An 18,034-nucleotide genomic window follows, 5' to 3' on the forward strand; every position below is an offset into this window, starting at 1 on the left:
TTCATCTTTATTATTATTAATTTAATTAATAACTTCATAATGTATAAATTAATTGCCAGTTAAAATAATATTCTGTATTCTGTTTAGTTTGAAATCTTAGGGAAAAAAAAAACATAAATATGTCTTAACCGTTGTGCGTCAAAAAAAAAAAAATTACACAAAGGTCCAAAATGTCAAAAAATGTCATAAAAATTTAAAGCTTGATTTGAAAAAAAAATTGAAAAATTTTCTCATTTTAAAGAAGACCCATGGCAGATTATTGTTGAAGTAAAAAAAGTTTAAAAAGTGAAAAAAAAACAAAAGTTTATAAAAATGCTTTATGAACAATGTTTTATATAAAATATATATTTATGAAACATGCTGATTTCTAAACTTGCTAGAAAATCAAAGCCATAAATCTAAACAAGTTGTATTCCAAATTTGAGGTTGATATCTCAAAAAATTAGCTTTCAGTAAGATTTTGTTTGGGCGCAGTACCAGATTTTCCACATTAGGTGACAGCAAAACTGCACTGGTGCACACAGTGGTTGCATTTATGATTTGCAGTATTTTTTCTCTCTCAAATATTACAAGCACAAACACAATTTTTTTTCTTATAACACGCATATAAACCACAGTCTAACATCCATACCAACACACCAATACAATTATAGCTGCATTATTTATCCAATTGGCTCTATAATATGCAGAAGCAGAAAACAGAAATGAAGTTTAAAAAAAAAAAATTGCACCATCTGGTAAAAAATTGTAAACAAAATAATAATAATAATAATGATAATAATAATAATAATAATAATAAATAATAATAATTTTGAAGCCTTGCCAACAAAATTAAAGTCTATTAACAAAAACCGCATCATTTTACAGTTAAATGGCAGTGTGATTAAAAATAGCAGTTTTAATAGGGATATTTTTGTCCTTAAGGTTCTGAGAGAAACTATTTTTTGTACCTAGAGCAAAACAGATTTATTAAAGGAAATGGGGGTGAAATAGTAACATTCCAATAAAAATACTCAATTTATGTGTATGTAACACAGGCAAAATTACCAACAAAAACAAAACTGAAATGGACAAAAATGTCCAAAAGGTCACACAAGGGTTGATACATTTCTCAATTTTACATGTTAAAAGTTGAATAGCTTTGTTTAAAATGGCGCTATACATTAAAATAATTAAATTATTTAAAATTCACGCCATGTTCATTTTAGTGTATATGCACTTACATCACGATTTGGTCAGTTGCTCAGCGATATCTGGCGATACTCGGATGTAAACAACAGCACGGATGGCATTGTTATTGTACTACTGAATACATTGTTCTGCTAATTTATGTTGTCTAAACCACGGAAAAACGCGTGGAAGCTGTTAAATCATATAGAGAATGACTTAATAAGCAAGAAATGGCACAATATTTTGACAAACTAAAGTTAATCGGTGGTAAAGATACATACAAGCAGTATTAATTAAGATATTAGCCTAAAATTTCACTTTCCTGACTGAACAAATACAAATGCTGTCAAGATTCTTGCCCTGGAAGTCCTGGTTCAGTTTGGTCACCACAAACGCATTTTATTCCTCAGACAGTTCTTGCACTCTTCTCTTTGATTTGTAATAACTTTTGTCAGCCTATAGTACTCCAAATGTTTTCTTTCCAGATCCGACCAATTAGTACAGCCCAAAACATGACAATAATTGACCATTTCAGCAGCAAAACATGCGAGTTTCGTTCGGTTTAGTGGCATTGTTTACATTTAGTGCCGCCAGTGTGGCCGATTGATGATGCCTCGTGGTATTATCATAAATGAGGATGTTTATGGCATTACGGATTTGAAGAATGGGTAAAGAGTGCTTAATTTTGAGTGAAATAATGTGAAAATGCAAAATATGTATTTTTTTAGAAATTACATAACTGTCAAAAATGATAATATCCACTTAAATGAAAGTAATTCTTTAAAATTCACACAATTTTTATTTTATTGTGAAGCTGTTATGGAAGACAAACTAATATGATTTTCATATTTAAAAAATCTCTTTTTAACATCTATCCGATATATTAAGACATAAAAAGTACTGCATAGTAGGAATCACCCAACATTCATGGAGGAAAACCGCAAGGCTATGTCCTGGGGCACAACTCATTTTGCTTGAGACATTATTTCTGATATCATTATAAACACAAAGCAAGGAAAAACACATGGCACTTGATTAGCACGTGGGTTCAGAGCAGCAAACGCAGTCACTCGTGGTGAATTCACAGAGCTCATGTCTGTTACGCACAACATAGAGCTTATAATTCAGCATTCGCCCTTATAACCGATAAGCGAATTCCCACGAAACTCGATTTTTAAGTATGAAATCCATCCACTTACCTTCGTCGTGCATTCTCTGCAGGCAAAAAGTCAGGTTTCTCCTCCAGCTTGGCATGGCAAATAACTAAGAGTAATGCGTTATGCGGAGAGAGGCGGCAACGGACGCTCGTTTGTGGTGATGATGATGGATAGGGAGCACGCGGCCGGAGATGTGTCGGTGGTCAGGTGTATCGTGGACAGATCCTGTGGTGTTCACGCAGTGGTCCATGAGCGGGCATCAGCTGTCACTCCTGAGAGCGGAGCGCAAATGACTCACGAGTGTCACCGCCTCACCAAAGTGTGCGAACGCGTGGACCGCCGGAACGCTCTCAGATCCAGGCAATATGCCACAGCAAACTCATTAACCCTTACCTTCTGATGGGCTCGGAGAAGTGCAGATTCTGCCATTCAAGACGGTATTAAATGATTAGCATATTCATATAGCATGGGTTAGTTTATATATTGTTCTCCAAAGCACTGTACTTAGAATAATACAAAGGTATGTCCAAAAAACATGGAATTATGATTATACTTTGTTAGTAGACAGATCCTTTGAGGTTTTAATTGCACAAACATTATATTTCCCAATTTCAGAGAACGTTTTTTAAACTTTTTTGAAAATATAAAACTGTAGTTTTTCTTAAAGAAAACTGTATTTGTTACATACTGTTATATAATGAATGATGCACATTCCCTATGAGGCAGTTAATAAAAGTGAGAATCACCTTGCCCAAATATTTTTAATTAGTATCAGCAAGGTAGTTCAACAAATTTCATTTTAATGAAATTTCAAAAATAGTTTCTCAGCTTAATGGTAGTTCAACAAATGCTATAAATAAATTATATTAATAAAATCTTTAATTATATATTTGTAATTACATTTAGTTTTTTTGTTTGTTTTTGTTGCTGTTGTTTTTAACATTATTGAATGTATATATTTTAAATATGCATTTCAAACTTTAAATAATTTATAGTTTTTTTTAAACAATTTTTATTGTAGAAATATTATTTTAAAAATACTAAAAAAAAGTTAAATTAACATCAGCTTAAAGGCAGTTTAACAAATGCTATATTCAAATTATATAAATAATTCAGTTATACAATTGTTTTTATTGTAAACAATATTTGGTTTCTTTAAATAATGTTTGTATATATATTATTACAAAATAAGTTAGATATTTAAAATAGTTTTCAATTAAAATGTTTTTAAAATTACTTAAAAATTATTTAATTATTTATTTATCTGTTTGTTTACCAGTATTTTGGTATCAGAATAATGAGAATTAAATAATATCAGCTTAAAGGAAGTTCAACAAATGCTATAATTAAATTATATAAATAACATCTTTGATTACATATTTTTTAATAACTTTTTTTTACAGTATTGAATGTATATATTTAAAATATATCTTTTAAAATTTAAATAATTTATATTATCTAATAAATCATTTTTATTGTAAAAAAAATAATGAAATTTTTAAAAATAGAAAAAAAAAGTTAAATTAATATCAGCTTAAAGGCCTTTCGACAAATGCTATAATGAAATGTATATAAAAAATTAATTAAATTGTATAATTGTTTTTATTGTAAATAACATTTGGTTTCTTTAAATAATGTAACAGTATTTTAATTTAATTTATATATTTTTTTATTTTCTGATCATGCATTTCATGAATAATTTTATAAAATACAAAATAAGTTATATATTTAATTTGTTTTGTTTGTTCTTTATTTAAATGTATTTAAAATTACTTAAACATGATTATTTGTTTATTTATTTATTTGCACAGTATTATCAGTAGCCATTCTTCTGGTATTAAAGGAATGAGAATTACAAGTTAAAAAAAAAAAAACAGATTACATTATTATTATTGTTGTTGTTGTTGCTGCTATATTTATTTATTTATTTTCCCTGTATTATCAGTATCCAGTATTTTGGTTTAAAGGAATGAGAGTTACAAGTAAAAAAAACAGACAGTTAGACTAAAGAGTTTTGATTTAATCATTTGAACATACTAAAATAATTAAAAGAAAAATGAGAACTGTGCTATTAAAAATAGTGAAATGTGTTGAAAATGAGTGATTTAGCTCTGTAATATGAGTAAGAAACTTGTCAGAACTGCAAACTGAAAGTGCTAAGCTGATGTGTAACCCAGTGTGTGAAAATACGCATTTCTCAAAACAATAAATCAACCTGTTATTCTAAGTGACACTTCACTTGCGCTTGTGAGAGGCTGCCGCAGAGGTTTTTTCCCCCGTTCCAGATGCAAACTCATAACTGGAGGCCAAGGGAGGGTTGGCAGGCCTCTGTGCTGATCTCCTGAACCCTTGAGCAACTCTGCCAAATCTGTAACCAAGGCATAATTTAATATGACAGTAATGGAAACAACTGCCATGGTACGTTCACGCTGGATGTTTAGATGGCATGTTTATCTGACAGATTATGCAGGTGATGCCATCCGTTTCACTCACAGGTTAGTTGTTTTGTGGTGTTCCAGTGATTGCATTTTGAAATACGGTGTAAAGTCAACATGAAAAGCTGTTCGCAACTGTTTATTCCTATATTCTCATGGCGATTTGTAGCCAATTTTTATGCTTTAGCGAACTGGTGGATAATTTGCATGATTTTATGTTTTTATACAATTTTCTGATGGTTAGGTTTAAGAGTGGATTTCCATGCTTATTTTCTGAATTTCGTAATTTGTGTAAACTTCATTCCCATATGCATGCAGTTCATATGGAATTTCCACCATTAGAATTAAAGTTTAAAAGGTTATTGCAACTTTTTTTCTTGTAATATTTATTATATTTCACAATTTGTACTTTTTTTCTCAATTTTGAGTTTATATTGCACAATTGTGAGTTCACATATAGCAACTCGGACTTGTAAAGTCAGAATTACATCTCGCAACTGTTATAAACTCGCAATTCTGACTTTTGTCTACAAATTCTGGGTTTACATCACTGTTAATAACTTGCAGTTCTGAGACATAATCGAGAGTTCTTTAACTTTCAGTTGCAATTAATATCATGTTGAATGTTGTTAACCAAACTGGTTAACAACAGCGGTACCCACTGACTTCCATAGAATTTTTTTTTTGCCATTCTATGGAAGTCAATGGCTATAAATATCTTCTTGTGTGTTCAACAGAAGAAAGACACTCATACAGGTTTGAAACAACATGAGGGTGAGTAAATAATGACAGATTATTTTTTAGGTGAACTGTCCCTACTAATATGTAAATCTTGCATAATAAAACCAGTACCATGCATAAATTAGGTAAATGTTAAGTAATGTTACATTTTTAGTTCTTTAGAACAAAAATTGTATTATATACCAACCCAATCTCATGTCAATCCATACATATTTTGGTGGGTAATTATATGAAACTTTGTAAGATTTATTGAAAATCTTTTATAAGGTGCCAAATTCATAGGAATTTGTATGAAAGACCACTTCTAACCCCGTCTCTAAACCTACCCCTCACACAAATCAATTGTAAAAGTGATGTTGTACAAATTTGTAAGATTTTTAAAAAATCATACATATTTTATGACGTGCCAAATTCATAGGAATTCGTACGAAAGACCACCACTAATCCACCATTAAAGATTTAAGATTTTTCAAAAATATGAATTTGTATGATTTTTGAAAAATCTTACATATTTTACGAGGTGCCAGATTCATGAGAATTTGTATGAAGGACCCCCCCTAAACCTACCTCTCACACACATAGTACAAAAGTGATGTTGTAAGAATATGTGCGATTTTTCAAAAATAGTACATATTTTACAAATTTGTATGAAAGACCACCCCAAAACCCGCCACCCATAACACAAATCGTACAAAATTGTAAGAGTGATGTTGTACAAATTTGTACGATTTTTGAAAAAGCATCAATTTATTTTATAACGTGCCAAATTAATAGGAATTCATATGAAATACCACCCCTAAACCCACCCTTAAACCTTCCACACACACAAATTGTACAAAATTATAGGAGTGATTCCATGCGAATCCAAACTATTTTTGAAAAATCTTGAAAAATTGAAAAATTTTATGAGGTGCCAAATTCATATGAATTTGTATGAGGGACCACCCCTAAACCTACCCCTCATACAAATCGTACAAAACTGTACAAGTGCTGTTGTAAGAATTTGTAGGATTTTTCAAAAATATGAGTTTGTATGATTTTTGAAAAATCGTCCATATTTTACGAGGTGCCAAATTTATGAGAATTTGTATGAAGGACCACCTCTAACCCCGCCCCTCACACAAATAGTACAAAATTGTACAAGAGATGTTGTAAGAATTTGTGCGATTTTTCAAAAATCATACATATTTTATTATGTGCCAAATTCATAGGAATTTGTATGAAAGACCACCCCTAAACCCACCCTTAAACCTACCACACACACAAATTGTGATGTCGTATGAATTCGTATGATTTTTGAAAAATCATATTTTACGAGGTGCCAAATTCATAAGAAATATGTACTATTTTTGAAAAATCACATAAATTCATACATCACTTGTACAATTTTGTACGATTTTAGGACCACCCCTAAACCTACCCCTGACACAAATTGTACAAATCTGTATGATTGATGTTATAGAAATTTGTACAATTTTTGAAAAATCTTACATATTTTATGCAGTGCCAGATTCATACGAATTTGTATGAACAAAATTGTACAAGTGATGTCCTACGAATTTGTATTTTTCAAAAACTGTACGTATTTTGAGGTGCCAGATTCATGAGAATTTGTATGAAGGACCACCCCTAACCTTACCCCTCACACAAATAGTACAAAATTGTACAAGTGATGTTGTAAGAATTTGTGTGATTTTTCAAAAATAGCACTTATTTTACAATGTGCCAAATTCATAGTAATTTGTATGAACAAAATTGTAAAAGTCCATCCCTTAACCTAGCCCTCACACAAATCTTACAAAATTGTACGAGTAATGTCATATGAATTTGTACGATTTTTGAAAAATCTTACATATTTCACAAGGTGCCAAATTTATAGGAATTTGTATGAAGAACCACCCCTAACCTCACCCCTAAACCTACCCTCACACAAATTGTACAAAATTGTACAATTGAGGTCATACAAATTCATATGAATTAGCCACCTCCTAAAACATACAAATTGGCCGTGAGCTGTAGCGTTACATATACACCCACACAATAAATTCTTTATAACCATTATATTTTACGTAATTGAAATTCTAGCAATATAATATATTTAATGAAATTAATAATGAAAAAAACAAATAAATGAGTAAATGAGTTGTAGTTTAGTATAGAAAATTTTATTCTTGGTCAATGGTCATGTAGGTCTTAAAACATTTTAAAGTCCACTGTGCCCAATATATTTGGACCAGCTTTCATTTATAATCATTTTTTTCTTACCTCTCCATAAATCATTTCTCAACATAATTGACATGTTAAGATTATTTTTTTTACAAATCAACTCAAACATCCTTTTTGGAAACGAACCAATGGATATGATCTAGAACAATCAGGGACAGGTTGAAAACCAAAACAAAATTTCATATCTGCTCCGTCGGCTGGGAGTGAGATGCACATTTAATGTTCAAGAAAAGTCTTTGAGGGCAGAACGATGTCTGATTGGAGGTGTGAGAAAGGAGATGAGCTTCATTGCTCGTTCTGCTGGCTGTCTGTGATGGAGGTCACGGCCCCCTGGCCTTTGTTGACGTCACTGATACAAGCCCACTGTCCGTCCACTGACTCCTTCCACAGGGTCACCTACACGCAATAAGTCAATATAGTAAATGATAGTAACATTATTGTGCATGCATACATTATTATTCAAATGTTCCAGATTTTTAAAGAAATTAATAGTTTTATTCAGCAAGGATGCATTAAATTGACTGGTTAGTCAGGTTGGAGGCCGTCAGGCAAAAGCAAACATCCTGTCTTCCCATTCCAGGGATAGCGATGCAATCTAAAGCTCACCTTGGTGGTGTAAAATAATTTCAATGAGCAAATGAGGCACTGTCGAGAATGACTGCCGCACACACCATTAGTTAAAAAAACAAACCGTTGCCTGCTTTAGCTGCCTAGAACCACCTGGTCAGAACTGTATTTAACCCGTGCTTACTTTCAAAGCCCTTTTGCATTATTTAGCTGTCTGTTTTACAAATGCATCAGATAATGGCACCTACGTCTGCGAGTAAATGACTCGACCCGCCGCTCACCATTGTGAATAATTACAAGGCAGAGCGTCGCACCGAAAGCGCAACAACCCAGAGTCTTCATTTAAATAACGGCGACGTCGAGGACCCGTTCACTCACGCTGGGCAGAGTGCTGGGTGATATAACCTCAGTCATTAATTCCTGAACCTGAGAGTGCTTTAATAGTCAGGCACTGTAAAATGAGTAATGATGCTGGGTAAATGGGGGCTCTGCAGTGCTGTAAGCTGCCCACATGCTCCAGCGGAGCATCTTCACTCCGTAATCCCATAGGACGAGAGCCAAAGACTGTCAACATAAGTTTCATGGTGAAAAGTGAATGAATCACAATGAATTTGTCAGAGAACATTCACGGCCTGTCCTTTAGTTGGTGACGGGATGAATCATGTTTGGCGCACAACATCCTGGAGCACATCCATCCTTGAGTACCAGAGCGCATGGTAGTGTTTATTAGTGGTGTTATTTAAGTATTAAGATAATATGGTTTCTTATGTGTTGAATTCATTTTTGCTTATATTTTCTGTTGTCATTTAAAGTTTGGTTAAAATCTGAATATACATTTTTTACATTTTCATGCTTTTTAGCAGACAGGACAGTAGAGAATGACAGGAAAGTGTGAGGTGAAGAGTTGGGAACACGATTGCACCACGAGTCTGGACTTGAACTTGGGTCGCCAGAGGTGCAGTTGCACTATGTCAGTGTGCGAACCGCTTGGCTATCAGCGCCAACGTTTTTCTCTTTTATTTTCTGTTGTCATTTAAAGTTTAGGTAAAATTGTAATAATGTCCTTTTTAGCCATTTTTAATGCTTTTTAACAGACAGGACAGCAGAGAATGACAGTAAAATTGTGGGGTGGAGAGTTGGGAACAGGACTGGCAAAGGACCACAAGTCGGGACTCAAACTTGGGTTGCCAGTGGTGCAGTTGCACTACGTGCAATCGACCCAAGTTCGAATCCACCTTTTGCCGAACTCGTTCTTCTTCCTTTTCACATCTCATATCATAGCAGAAAGGTATTTATTTTCAATAAGAATGAACAAAATAATCTAAAAGTTTAAAATAAAGTACTGGATAGGGTTAGGGGTAAGTGTAGTTGTAGGGACAGCTTTATTATCCCAATAATGCAGCATCCATTTAATAATTTTAATAAAAATTATCATTTACATTCAATATGTTGTTATTGCATAATGTTTTACAATGTACTACAATACTGAGTTGCAGATATTTGCAATAAGTAGTATAAACAGCAGAAAATACTGCTGTTTACATAGTGATATGCTATTTACACTAAGTGCAAATAGCGATAGATTCTACTTGGAGTAAGAAAATACAGCTATTTTCACTTAGTCTAAATAGAATCCATTGCTATTTGCACATGCTCAAACAGCCACTACCTTTTTTAATACATAGTTTTCATTCATTTTCATTTTTAAGTTTTAATTATTTTAGTACATCGGGTTAAACTAAATCAAAATGAGAAATGTTGCCTCAGCAACTAGCTGAAGTATTTTTATTTTAATTAGGGTACGTTTTATTTCAAGCAACCGTGTACAGTCATCAGCCTTGTTTATTAGTATAACTTTATTAGTGCTCATTATTTAAACTTAATAAAAATGTTGTGATGTTGCAGTTCATACAGCTAATTTTAAAGAACTGATTTAAAACTGTATTTAAAAACATTAAAAGTACAAATACTGTGCAAGTAAAATAAATTTAGACAAATATTGCTTATTACAATAAAACAGTAATATTGTAAAATATTATTGCAATTTAAATAACTGCTTTCTATTGTAATATATATTAAAATGTAATTTATTCTTGTGATCAAAGCTGAATTTTCAGGATCATTACTCCAATCTTCTGTCACATGATTCTGATTATATGTTGATTTGTTGAAACATTTCTTTATTATTATCAATGTTGAAAACAGTTGTGCTGCTTAATATTTTTCTGTAAAAAGTGGATTCTTTGATGAAAAAGTTCAAAAGAACAGCATTTATTTGAAATTTTATCTTTTGTAACATATATATATATATATTTTTTACTGTTACTTTTGATTAGTTTAATGCATCTTAGCTGAATATAAGTATTAATTTCTTTAAAAATTATTTTTTGCTAGTTTATTTTATTGATTAACTAGATTTTTAATGTATTATTTTAGTTCTTTCATGTTTCAAATTCAGAATTTAATTTACTACAATGGTTGATTGAAAAAGCCATTTTAAGTAGTTTAAGAGTAAATACATAACTTTTGATTTTTGATAAACTATTACTTAACTCCAGACTCTAGGATTGTATTAGAAAGGTATAACAGTGCACATACTTTGTTGTCTCCTCCTGACACGGCCAGGATGTTTCCTGTGATGGACCAGCTCACATGCCACACCACATCGTTGAATTTGTGGAGAAGTTTGGCCGTCCAGGTGTTACCGGCTGGGTCGTCACACGTCCAGATAAACACACGACCATCCTACGGTGCAATATAATATAACATAATATAATATAATATAATATAATATAATATAATATATTTACCATTCATGCATTTTCAAGATATTTTTATCCAACTTACATAGCATTAAACGTATACATTTTATATAAACTTAAACATATATATATATATATATATATATATATATATATAAAAAGTTCTTTTTTGTATTTAACTAGATATTATTACAATTATTGTTCACAGTGATACAATATTCATAGTAAAGCATTTGGTTGTGATCACCTGTGAGCAGCTGGCGATTGTGCTGGAAGGCAGACCAATGGAAGGAGCCCAGCCAACGTCTCTCACCCAATCACTGTGCGCCTCCAGCTTCTGGTCCTCTTTCCACTGGCCGTCCTCTTCTCTGAGAAGAAAATATGAATGTCAGCACATTATTTCACGATATTTCAAATAAATGCTGTTCTTTTGAAGTTTCAGAGTTTAGAGTTTCCATAAAAACCGGACAGCATCAATAATAATCGGAAATGTTTCTTGAGCAGCAAATCAACATATTAGAATGATTTCTGAAGGATCATGTGACAGTGAAGACTGGAGTATTGATGCTGAAAATTCAGCTTTTATCACAGGAATAAATTACATTTTTAAAATATTCGAACAGAAAACTGTTATTTTAAATTGCAATATTATTTCACAGCAATACTTAATTTTTGGTCAAATAAATGCATCCTTAATGAGCATCACAGCACTTTCAAAAACATTGTAAAACTTTTTATTATTCCGAATGCCAACGTGTACATTAAATTTTCTTTTTTTATTTAATTCTGTGGGTCTATTGGTGCCCAAGACAGCAGGTGCTCGCATCACTGTACCCTCTAAAATAAGGGCTGCACTCACTTCCACAGCTTGACCAGATTGTCACAGCCTCCAGACACAAATCTCTTGATGTAGTTGGGCTTCTGTCCTGTTGGCTGCTCAATAAGGCTCCCTGGGACAACAGCTGGGGCCCAACTCACAGCGTTACAACCGATCTGCCAGCGAAAAGACAGAAACCATTAAAAAAACTCAAAAAACAGGATGCAGTACAACAAACTGGGCTAGTCTTGTATGACATCTACCATACTGAATGAAACCTTTTCATATTGCATGTCTAGAATGCTGTATATCCAATCAGCACTCACAAATAAATAAATAAATAAATATATGAAGAGTTCAGATGCAAAACCAGCTAAATTCATAAAAAATTCATTTTTATCAGGCTCAGATGTATAGGTTTCTATGTAAGTACTGGTACTTCTGATTGGGCTGAGGCTGGTATTTTAGCGAGTTTGAAGAAAAAGTATTTGAAGGACGTATAATGTGTGTCAAGAGCATTTACTCAGAATCATCATCTCATTTTTGACCGAGATAGCTTTTAGCTGGTTTTGCCTCTGAACTTTTCAGATATATATATTTCTAAATTTTTTGATCAAAAAGGTTTAAATATAGTAATAACGTTGTAATAACATAGTAATAACATAGTAACAGCCAAAAGTGTGCACATTTACTCATTAATGAGAAGATCTGGATGAGATGAATTATGGTTTTAGTTGAAAAATATGACGTTATGACTGTTTTACATGCTTATATTCCAGCGGGTCAAAATTGAGTGCATTAAGATGAATCAAAATGTAAGAATAATTAAATAAAAACACTTGTTTAATTAAATACTAACTTTAATTACACAATATTCACATTTAATTAAATTAACATTAAATTAAAATATATTTAAATAATAATAATCAAAATGCTTTTAGAATACAGTTGAGGTCAAAAGTTTACATACACCTTGCAGAATCTGCAAAATGTTAATTATTTTACCAAAATAAGAGGGATCTCACAAAACGCATGTTATTTTTTATTTAGTACTGACCTGAATAAGATATTTCACTTATAAGACGTTCACATATAAAGAAAATAATAGTTGAATATATAAAAATGATCCTGTTCAAAAGTTTAGATGCGCTTAATTCTTAATACTTTGTTGTTACCTGAATGATCCTCAGCTGTGTTTTTTTGTTAAGTGATAGTTGTTTATGAGTCCCTTGTTTGTTCTGAACAGTTCAACTGTCCACTGTTCTTCAAATAAAATCCTTGAGGTCCCACAAATTCTTTGGTTTTTCAGCATTTTTGTGTATTTGAGTCCAAGTTGAGTCCAAATCTTTAATCAATCGAGTCCGAGACGAGTTCGAGTCCAAAATGGGCCGAGTCGGACTCAAGTCTGAGTCCCAAAGGGCCGAGTCCAAGTCGAGTCCGAGTCCAAGGAAACACTACTGTTTGTCAGTATCTTAACATTGTTTTAACCCAGGGGTGCCCAAACTCGGTCCTGGAGGGCCGGTGTCCTACAGAGTTCAGCTCCAGCCCCAATCAGACACACATGAACCAGCTAATCAAGCTCTTACTAGGCATACTAGAAACCCCCCCTGGCAGATGTGTTGAGGCAAGCTGGAGCTAAACCAAGGACCAGGACCGAGTTTGGGCACCCCTGTTTTTAACCTTTACAACTAGAAAACACAATGTCAGTTGAAATGTAAGAAAAGCAAACCTCTAGTGGATCTTGCCATTTTGATTTCACAATCAATCTCATAATTAGTGTCCATGCACTGCTTAGCAAACTTAAAGTGTGTGCAAACTTTGAGTGTGTGTGCATGTATAAACCCGTCGGCTTTCAAGTAGCCTTCGGACAAGACTTAAAAACACATGCAAATACTGAATATCACTTTCGTGATAATGCATCAAGTCAGTGACATTTCCGTCAACTGTCTCTGGACTCGGGATATTTTCCAAGTCCAGAGGCTTGAGTCCGAGTCAAGTCCGAGTAAAAATGCATCTGAGTCCATGACATGTCCGTGTCGCCTAAAAATCGTAATCAAGACCGGACTCGAGTCCGAGTACCCCAACTGTAATTTGAACCCTTTCCAACAATGACTGTATGATTTTGAGATCCATCTTTTCACACTGAGGACAACTGAGGGACTCATATGCAACTATTACAGAAGATTCAAATGCTCACTGATGCTCCAGAAGGAAAAACCATGCATTAAGAGCCAGAGGGTGAAAACTTTTAGAATTTGAAGATTAGGGTAAATTTTACTTCTTGTGTCTTCTGGAAAACGTAAGTATTTCTGTAGCTTCTGAAGGCCAGTACTAAATGAAAAAATATGATATTTGGGCATAGTACGAAAAATACACACATCTCCATTCTGTTCAAAAGTTTTCACCCCTCTGCATCGTGTTTCCTTCTGGAGCATCAGTGAGCATTTGAACCATCTGTAATAGTTACATACGAGTCCCTCAGTTGTCCTCAGTGTGAAAAGATGGATCTCAAAATTATACAGTCATTGCTGGAAAAGGTTTAAATACACAAAAATGCTGAAAAAGCAAAGAATTTGTGGGACCTGAAAGATTTTTCTGAAGAACAGCAGGCAGTTTAACTGTTCAGGACAAACAAGGGACTCATGAACAACTATCACTAAACAAAAATTCAGGTGACAACACCGTATTAAGAATCAAGTGTATGCAAACTTTTGAACGGGGTCTTTTTTATAAATCCAACTATTATTTTCTCTATATGTAAACATCTTTTATATGAAATATCTTATTCAGGTCAGTACTAAATAAAAAAATGACATGCATTTTGTGTGATCCCTCTTATTTTAGTTAAATAATTAACATTTTGCAGATTCTACCAGGCGTATGTAAACTTTCGACCTCAACTGTAAATCTTCCATTTAAGCAATATTAATTGAATACACACATTTTAGCATATTGTGGTTGCACATAAAGGCTAAACTCACTGTATGTGCATTGTTGATCTTCTTAATATCCCAGTGTCCATCTCCAGAGCAGGTCAGCACTGAAATGGCACCGTCTGAGCTGCCACAGGCCATAATCAAGCCGAAGTCATACGGTCCCCAGCAAACAGAGTTCACTGCGGGAGATCAAATGTGTGATTGTCCACAGCAGGATGCATTTCTGTATCACAGTGTTTGATATAAGAATCAAAAGCATGAAGTTACCAGAGGAATCGTGGCCTGTGTATTCATACATCTTATCCCAGGTGCCATTCTCCTCCTTCCAGATGATCACTTTTCTGTCATAGGAGCAGGACGCCAGGATGTTGCCGTACATGGGGTGAGCCCAGGCCACCTGCCACACTGGACCCTCATGACTGCCCAGAGAGATCCAGATGATTAAAATGCAATAATTAGCCCCATTTTCAGTCATAAGTCAACAAATTATGTTTATTACTACTTAAATACATAGTTGTTTGTTTATATTGGCATTTAAATATTAAATATTTATTTTTTGGGGATGAAATTGTGTTCTTTAGCATTGAAAAGTTATCGTTGTAGCAACTGTAATCGTCTCCTGAAATTTTGGTTTTCTTTTTGGTGTAATGGCAAGCCAAGTTTTATTTGCATGCTTCACTTACCCTCTCAAATCAGCCACGAGGATTTGTCCTCCGTTTTTGACGTCAAAGATCTTCACGGAGCGATCAGAGGAGCAGGTGGCCAGTCTGGTGCCGTAATAATCCATCTGAGCATCATGCTAAAAAGACAACAACGAAACAGAGTCATAATGCTGGAAAAATGCAATAAAGGTAAAGATGGAGGCAGGATGGATGGAGAGACTCACAATCATGTCCTCGTGTGAGGTGTCCACTGTGTTAATGACCGAAACCTGAAAGACACAAGACCACAGATGTGCTGAAAACTTAAACAGCTTACTGTAGAAAATAAATGATTTTAGTGTTTCAATAACTTCAAATTATCAAATTAAAATTAAATAATAAATTAAATGATATCTCAACAGAATTTTTTCGTATCATTACACATTTTATCTGAATACCCATAACTCTCAATAACTACATTCATGTATAAAGGTATGCAACTAATCGATTGTTTTGAAATGTCATTATTATAAATGAATAATAATCTAGAATTTAATTCACTAGATTAAATATTTTATTCAATTGACAAACACTGATATGCCATTACTCATTAAATCTGTGCTGTCAAATCGATTAATCGCGATTAAATCGCATCCAAAATAAAGGTTGAAAAACAAAAAGACATGGTATTTTAAGCTGATAGATCATTAAACTCAGACTGTAACTAACTACAACTGCTTGTCAATAATAATAATGATAATATTGGAAAACTGAAAGTATGGAACATATCGCAGTAGATGTAATATACCGTAGATTTGACTGTAATGTAGATACACTACCAGTCAAAAGTTTTTAAATGTTTTAAATGTCAAATAAGATTTTAAATGTTTTTAAAGAAGTCTCTTCAGCTCACCAATTCTGAAATTTAATTTGATCCAAAATTCTGCAAAAACAGTAAATTTAAAAAAATATATATTTTTACTGTTCAAAATAGCTGCTTTCTATTTGAATACATTTTAAAAGGTAGTTTATTTCTGTGATTTTAAAGCTGAATTTTAAGCATCATTACTCCAGTCTCCATTACTCCAGTGTCAGAAATCATTCTAATATGCTGATTTGTTAGTCAAAAAATGTATTATTACTATTATTATTATTATTATGAAAACAGCTGAGCATAATTTTTCGGGTTTCTTTGATGAATAGAATAAGACAGCATTTTAGAGCCATGTTTAAAAAAAAAAAAAAACTAAGATTACGAGATTAAAGTCGAAATATTTTGAGAATAAAGTCGAAATACTATGAGAGTATCTTCAGTTATTTCGAGTTGAAAAGTTAAAATGTTAAATAAAGTTGAAATCTTTCAAGAATAAAGTCTAAACATTTTACGTATTTAAATATTTAGAATTTAAATTGTAGAAATTACAGTTAATATCAAAATATTGTAACTTTAATCTCATAATTGGCAACTTAATTATAATATTTCGACTTTACTCTCGAATAAAGTCAAAATAGTTTGAGAATAAAGTTGAAATATTTCGAGAGTAAAGTAAAAATATTTTTATTCTCAAAATATTTCTACTTTACTCTCACAATTTTAGATTTTTGTTACTTTTTAATGTGCCACTAAAATGTCGTCATAATAGAAAGTTCAAAAGAAACAGCATTTATCTGAAATAGAAATCTTTTGTAACATTATAAATGATTATCATCACTTTTGACCAATTTAAAGCATCCTTAAACAAATAAATGATTATTTTCTATAATTTCTTTCTGGTATAGAGTATAATGTTACAAAACCTTTTTCATTTCAGATAAATGCTGATCTTTGGATCTTTCTACTCATCGAAGAATCCTGAAAAAATGTACTCAACTGTTTTAAATATTGATAATGATGATAATAATAAAAGCATATTATAATGATTTCTGAAGGATCATGTGACACTGACGACCAAAGTAATGATGCTGAAAATTGAGCTTTGATCACAGGAATAAATTACATTTAAAAATACATTCAAATTAAAAGCAGCTATTTTAAATGGTACACTTCTTTCATAATATTACAGCTTTTACTGTATTTTGGATCAAATAAATGCTGAGCAGAAGAAACGTCTTTTAAAAAAAACATTAAAACTCTTTTGACTAACGGTGTATTTAACAGAATCATATCATGTTGTTTTATCAGAGCTGTTTTATAAAGTCTAATCATAACTAAACAAGAAAAACTAGCTTTTAATCTCAAAAACAGTTTTGACATCTACAAATGCTTTTTATTTTCCATCAGTTTACTTGCTGTAAAACTACAGAATCAGGTTTGTTTAGATTTTTTCATTTATTGGCCACCGAACTACCGGGTTTATACAAATATCTGAGAAAAATCAAACCTTAGTCAATAAAACGACACTCACCATTTTGATTAAATCACTCCGACAACCACCTTCACCACCCAAAACTTAAAAAAATCGTCCTAGTTGCTCCTCAGAGCTTCAGAAATGAATTTACTGATAGTATTTCCGACGTGGCAGACTGACCGCTCGGTGCGGACTGTGTTTCCGTTGCTAAACGCTCCGGGTGGAACGAAAAAA

The 18,034-nt window shown here is 32.6% G+C and overlaps 1 protein-coding gene across 1 annotated transcript; it reads right to left on the reverse strand.

Moving 5' to 3' along the window:
• Positions 1–7,646: 7,646 nt before the first annotated feature.
• Positions 7,647–18,012, reverse strand: sec13 (SEC13 homolog, nuclear pore and COPII coat complex component). Its single transcript, XM_051095611.1, has 9 exons — positions 17,858–18,012; positions 15,698–15,742; positions 15,495–15,610; positions 15,079–15,230; positions 14,857–14,990; positions 11,918–12,051; positions 11,306–11,426; positions 10,895–11,041; positions 7,647–8,125 (listed from the first exon to the last, which is right to left on the reverse strand). The coding sequence occupies exons 1-9, from the start codon at positions 17,858–17,860 to the stop codon at positions 8,015–8,017; spliced, it is 963 nt and encodes a 320-aa protein (XP_050951568.1). The 5' UTR covers positions 17,861–18,012; the 3' UTR covers positions 7,647–8,014.
• Between the last annotated feature and the right edge of the window lie 22 nt (positions 18,013–18,034).

This window comes from Labeo rohita, chromosome 22 (genome assembly GCF_022985175.1).
Source record: "Labeo rohita strain BAU-BD-2019 chromosome 22, IGBB_LRoh.1.0, whole genome shotgun sequence".
Lineage (NCBI taxonomy): Eukaryota > Metazoa > Chordata > Actinopteri > Cypriniformes > Cyprinidae > Labeo > Labeo rohita.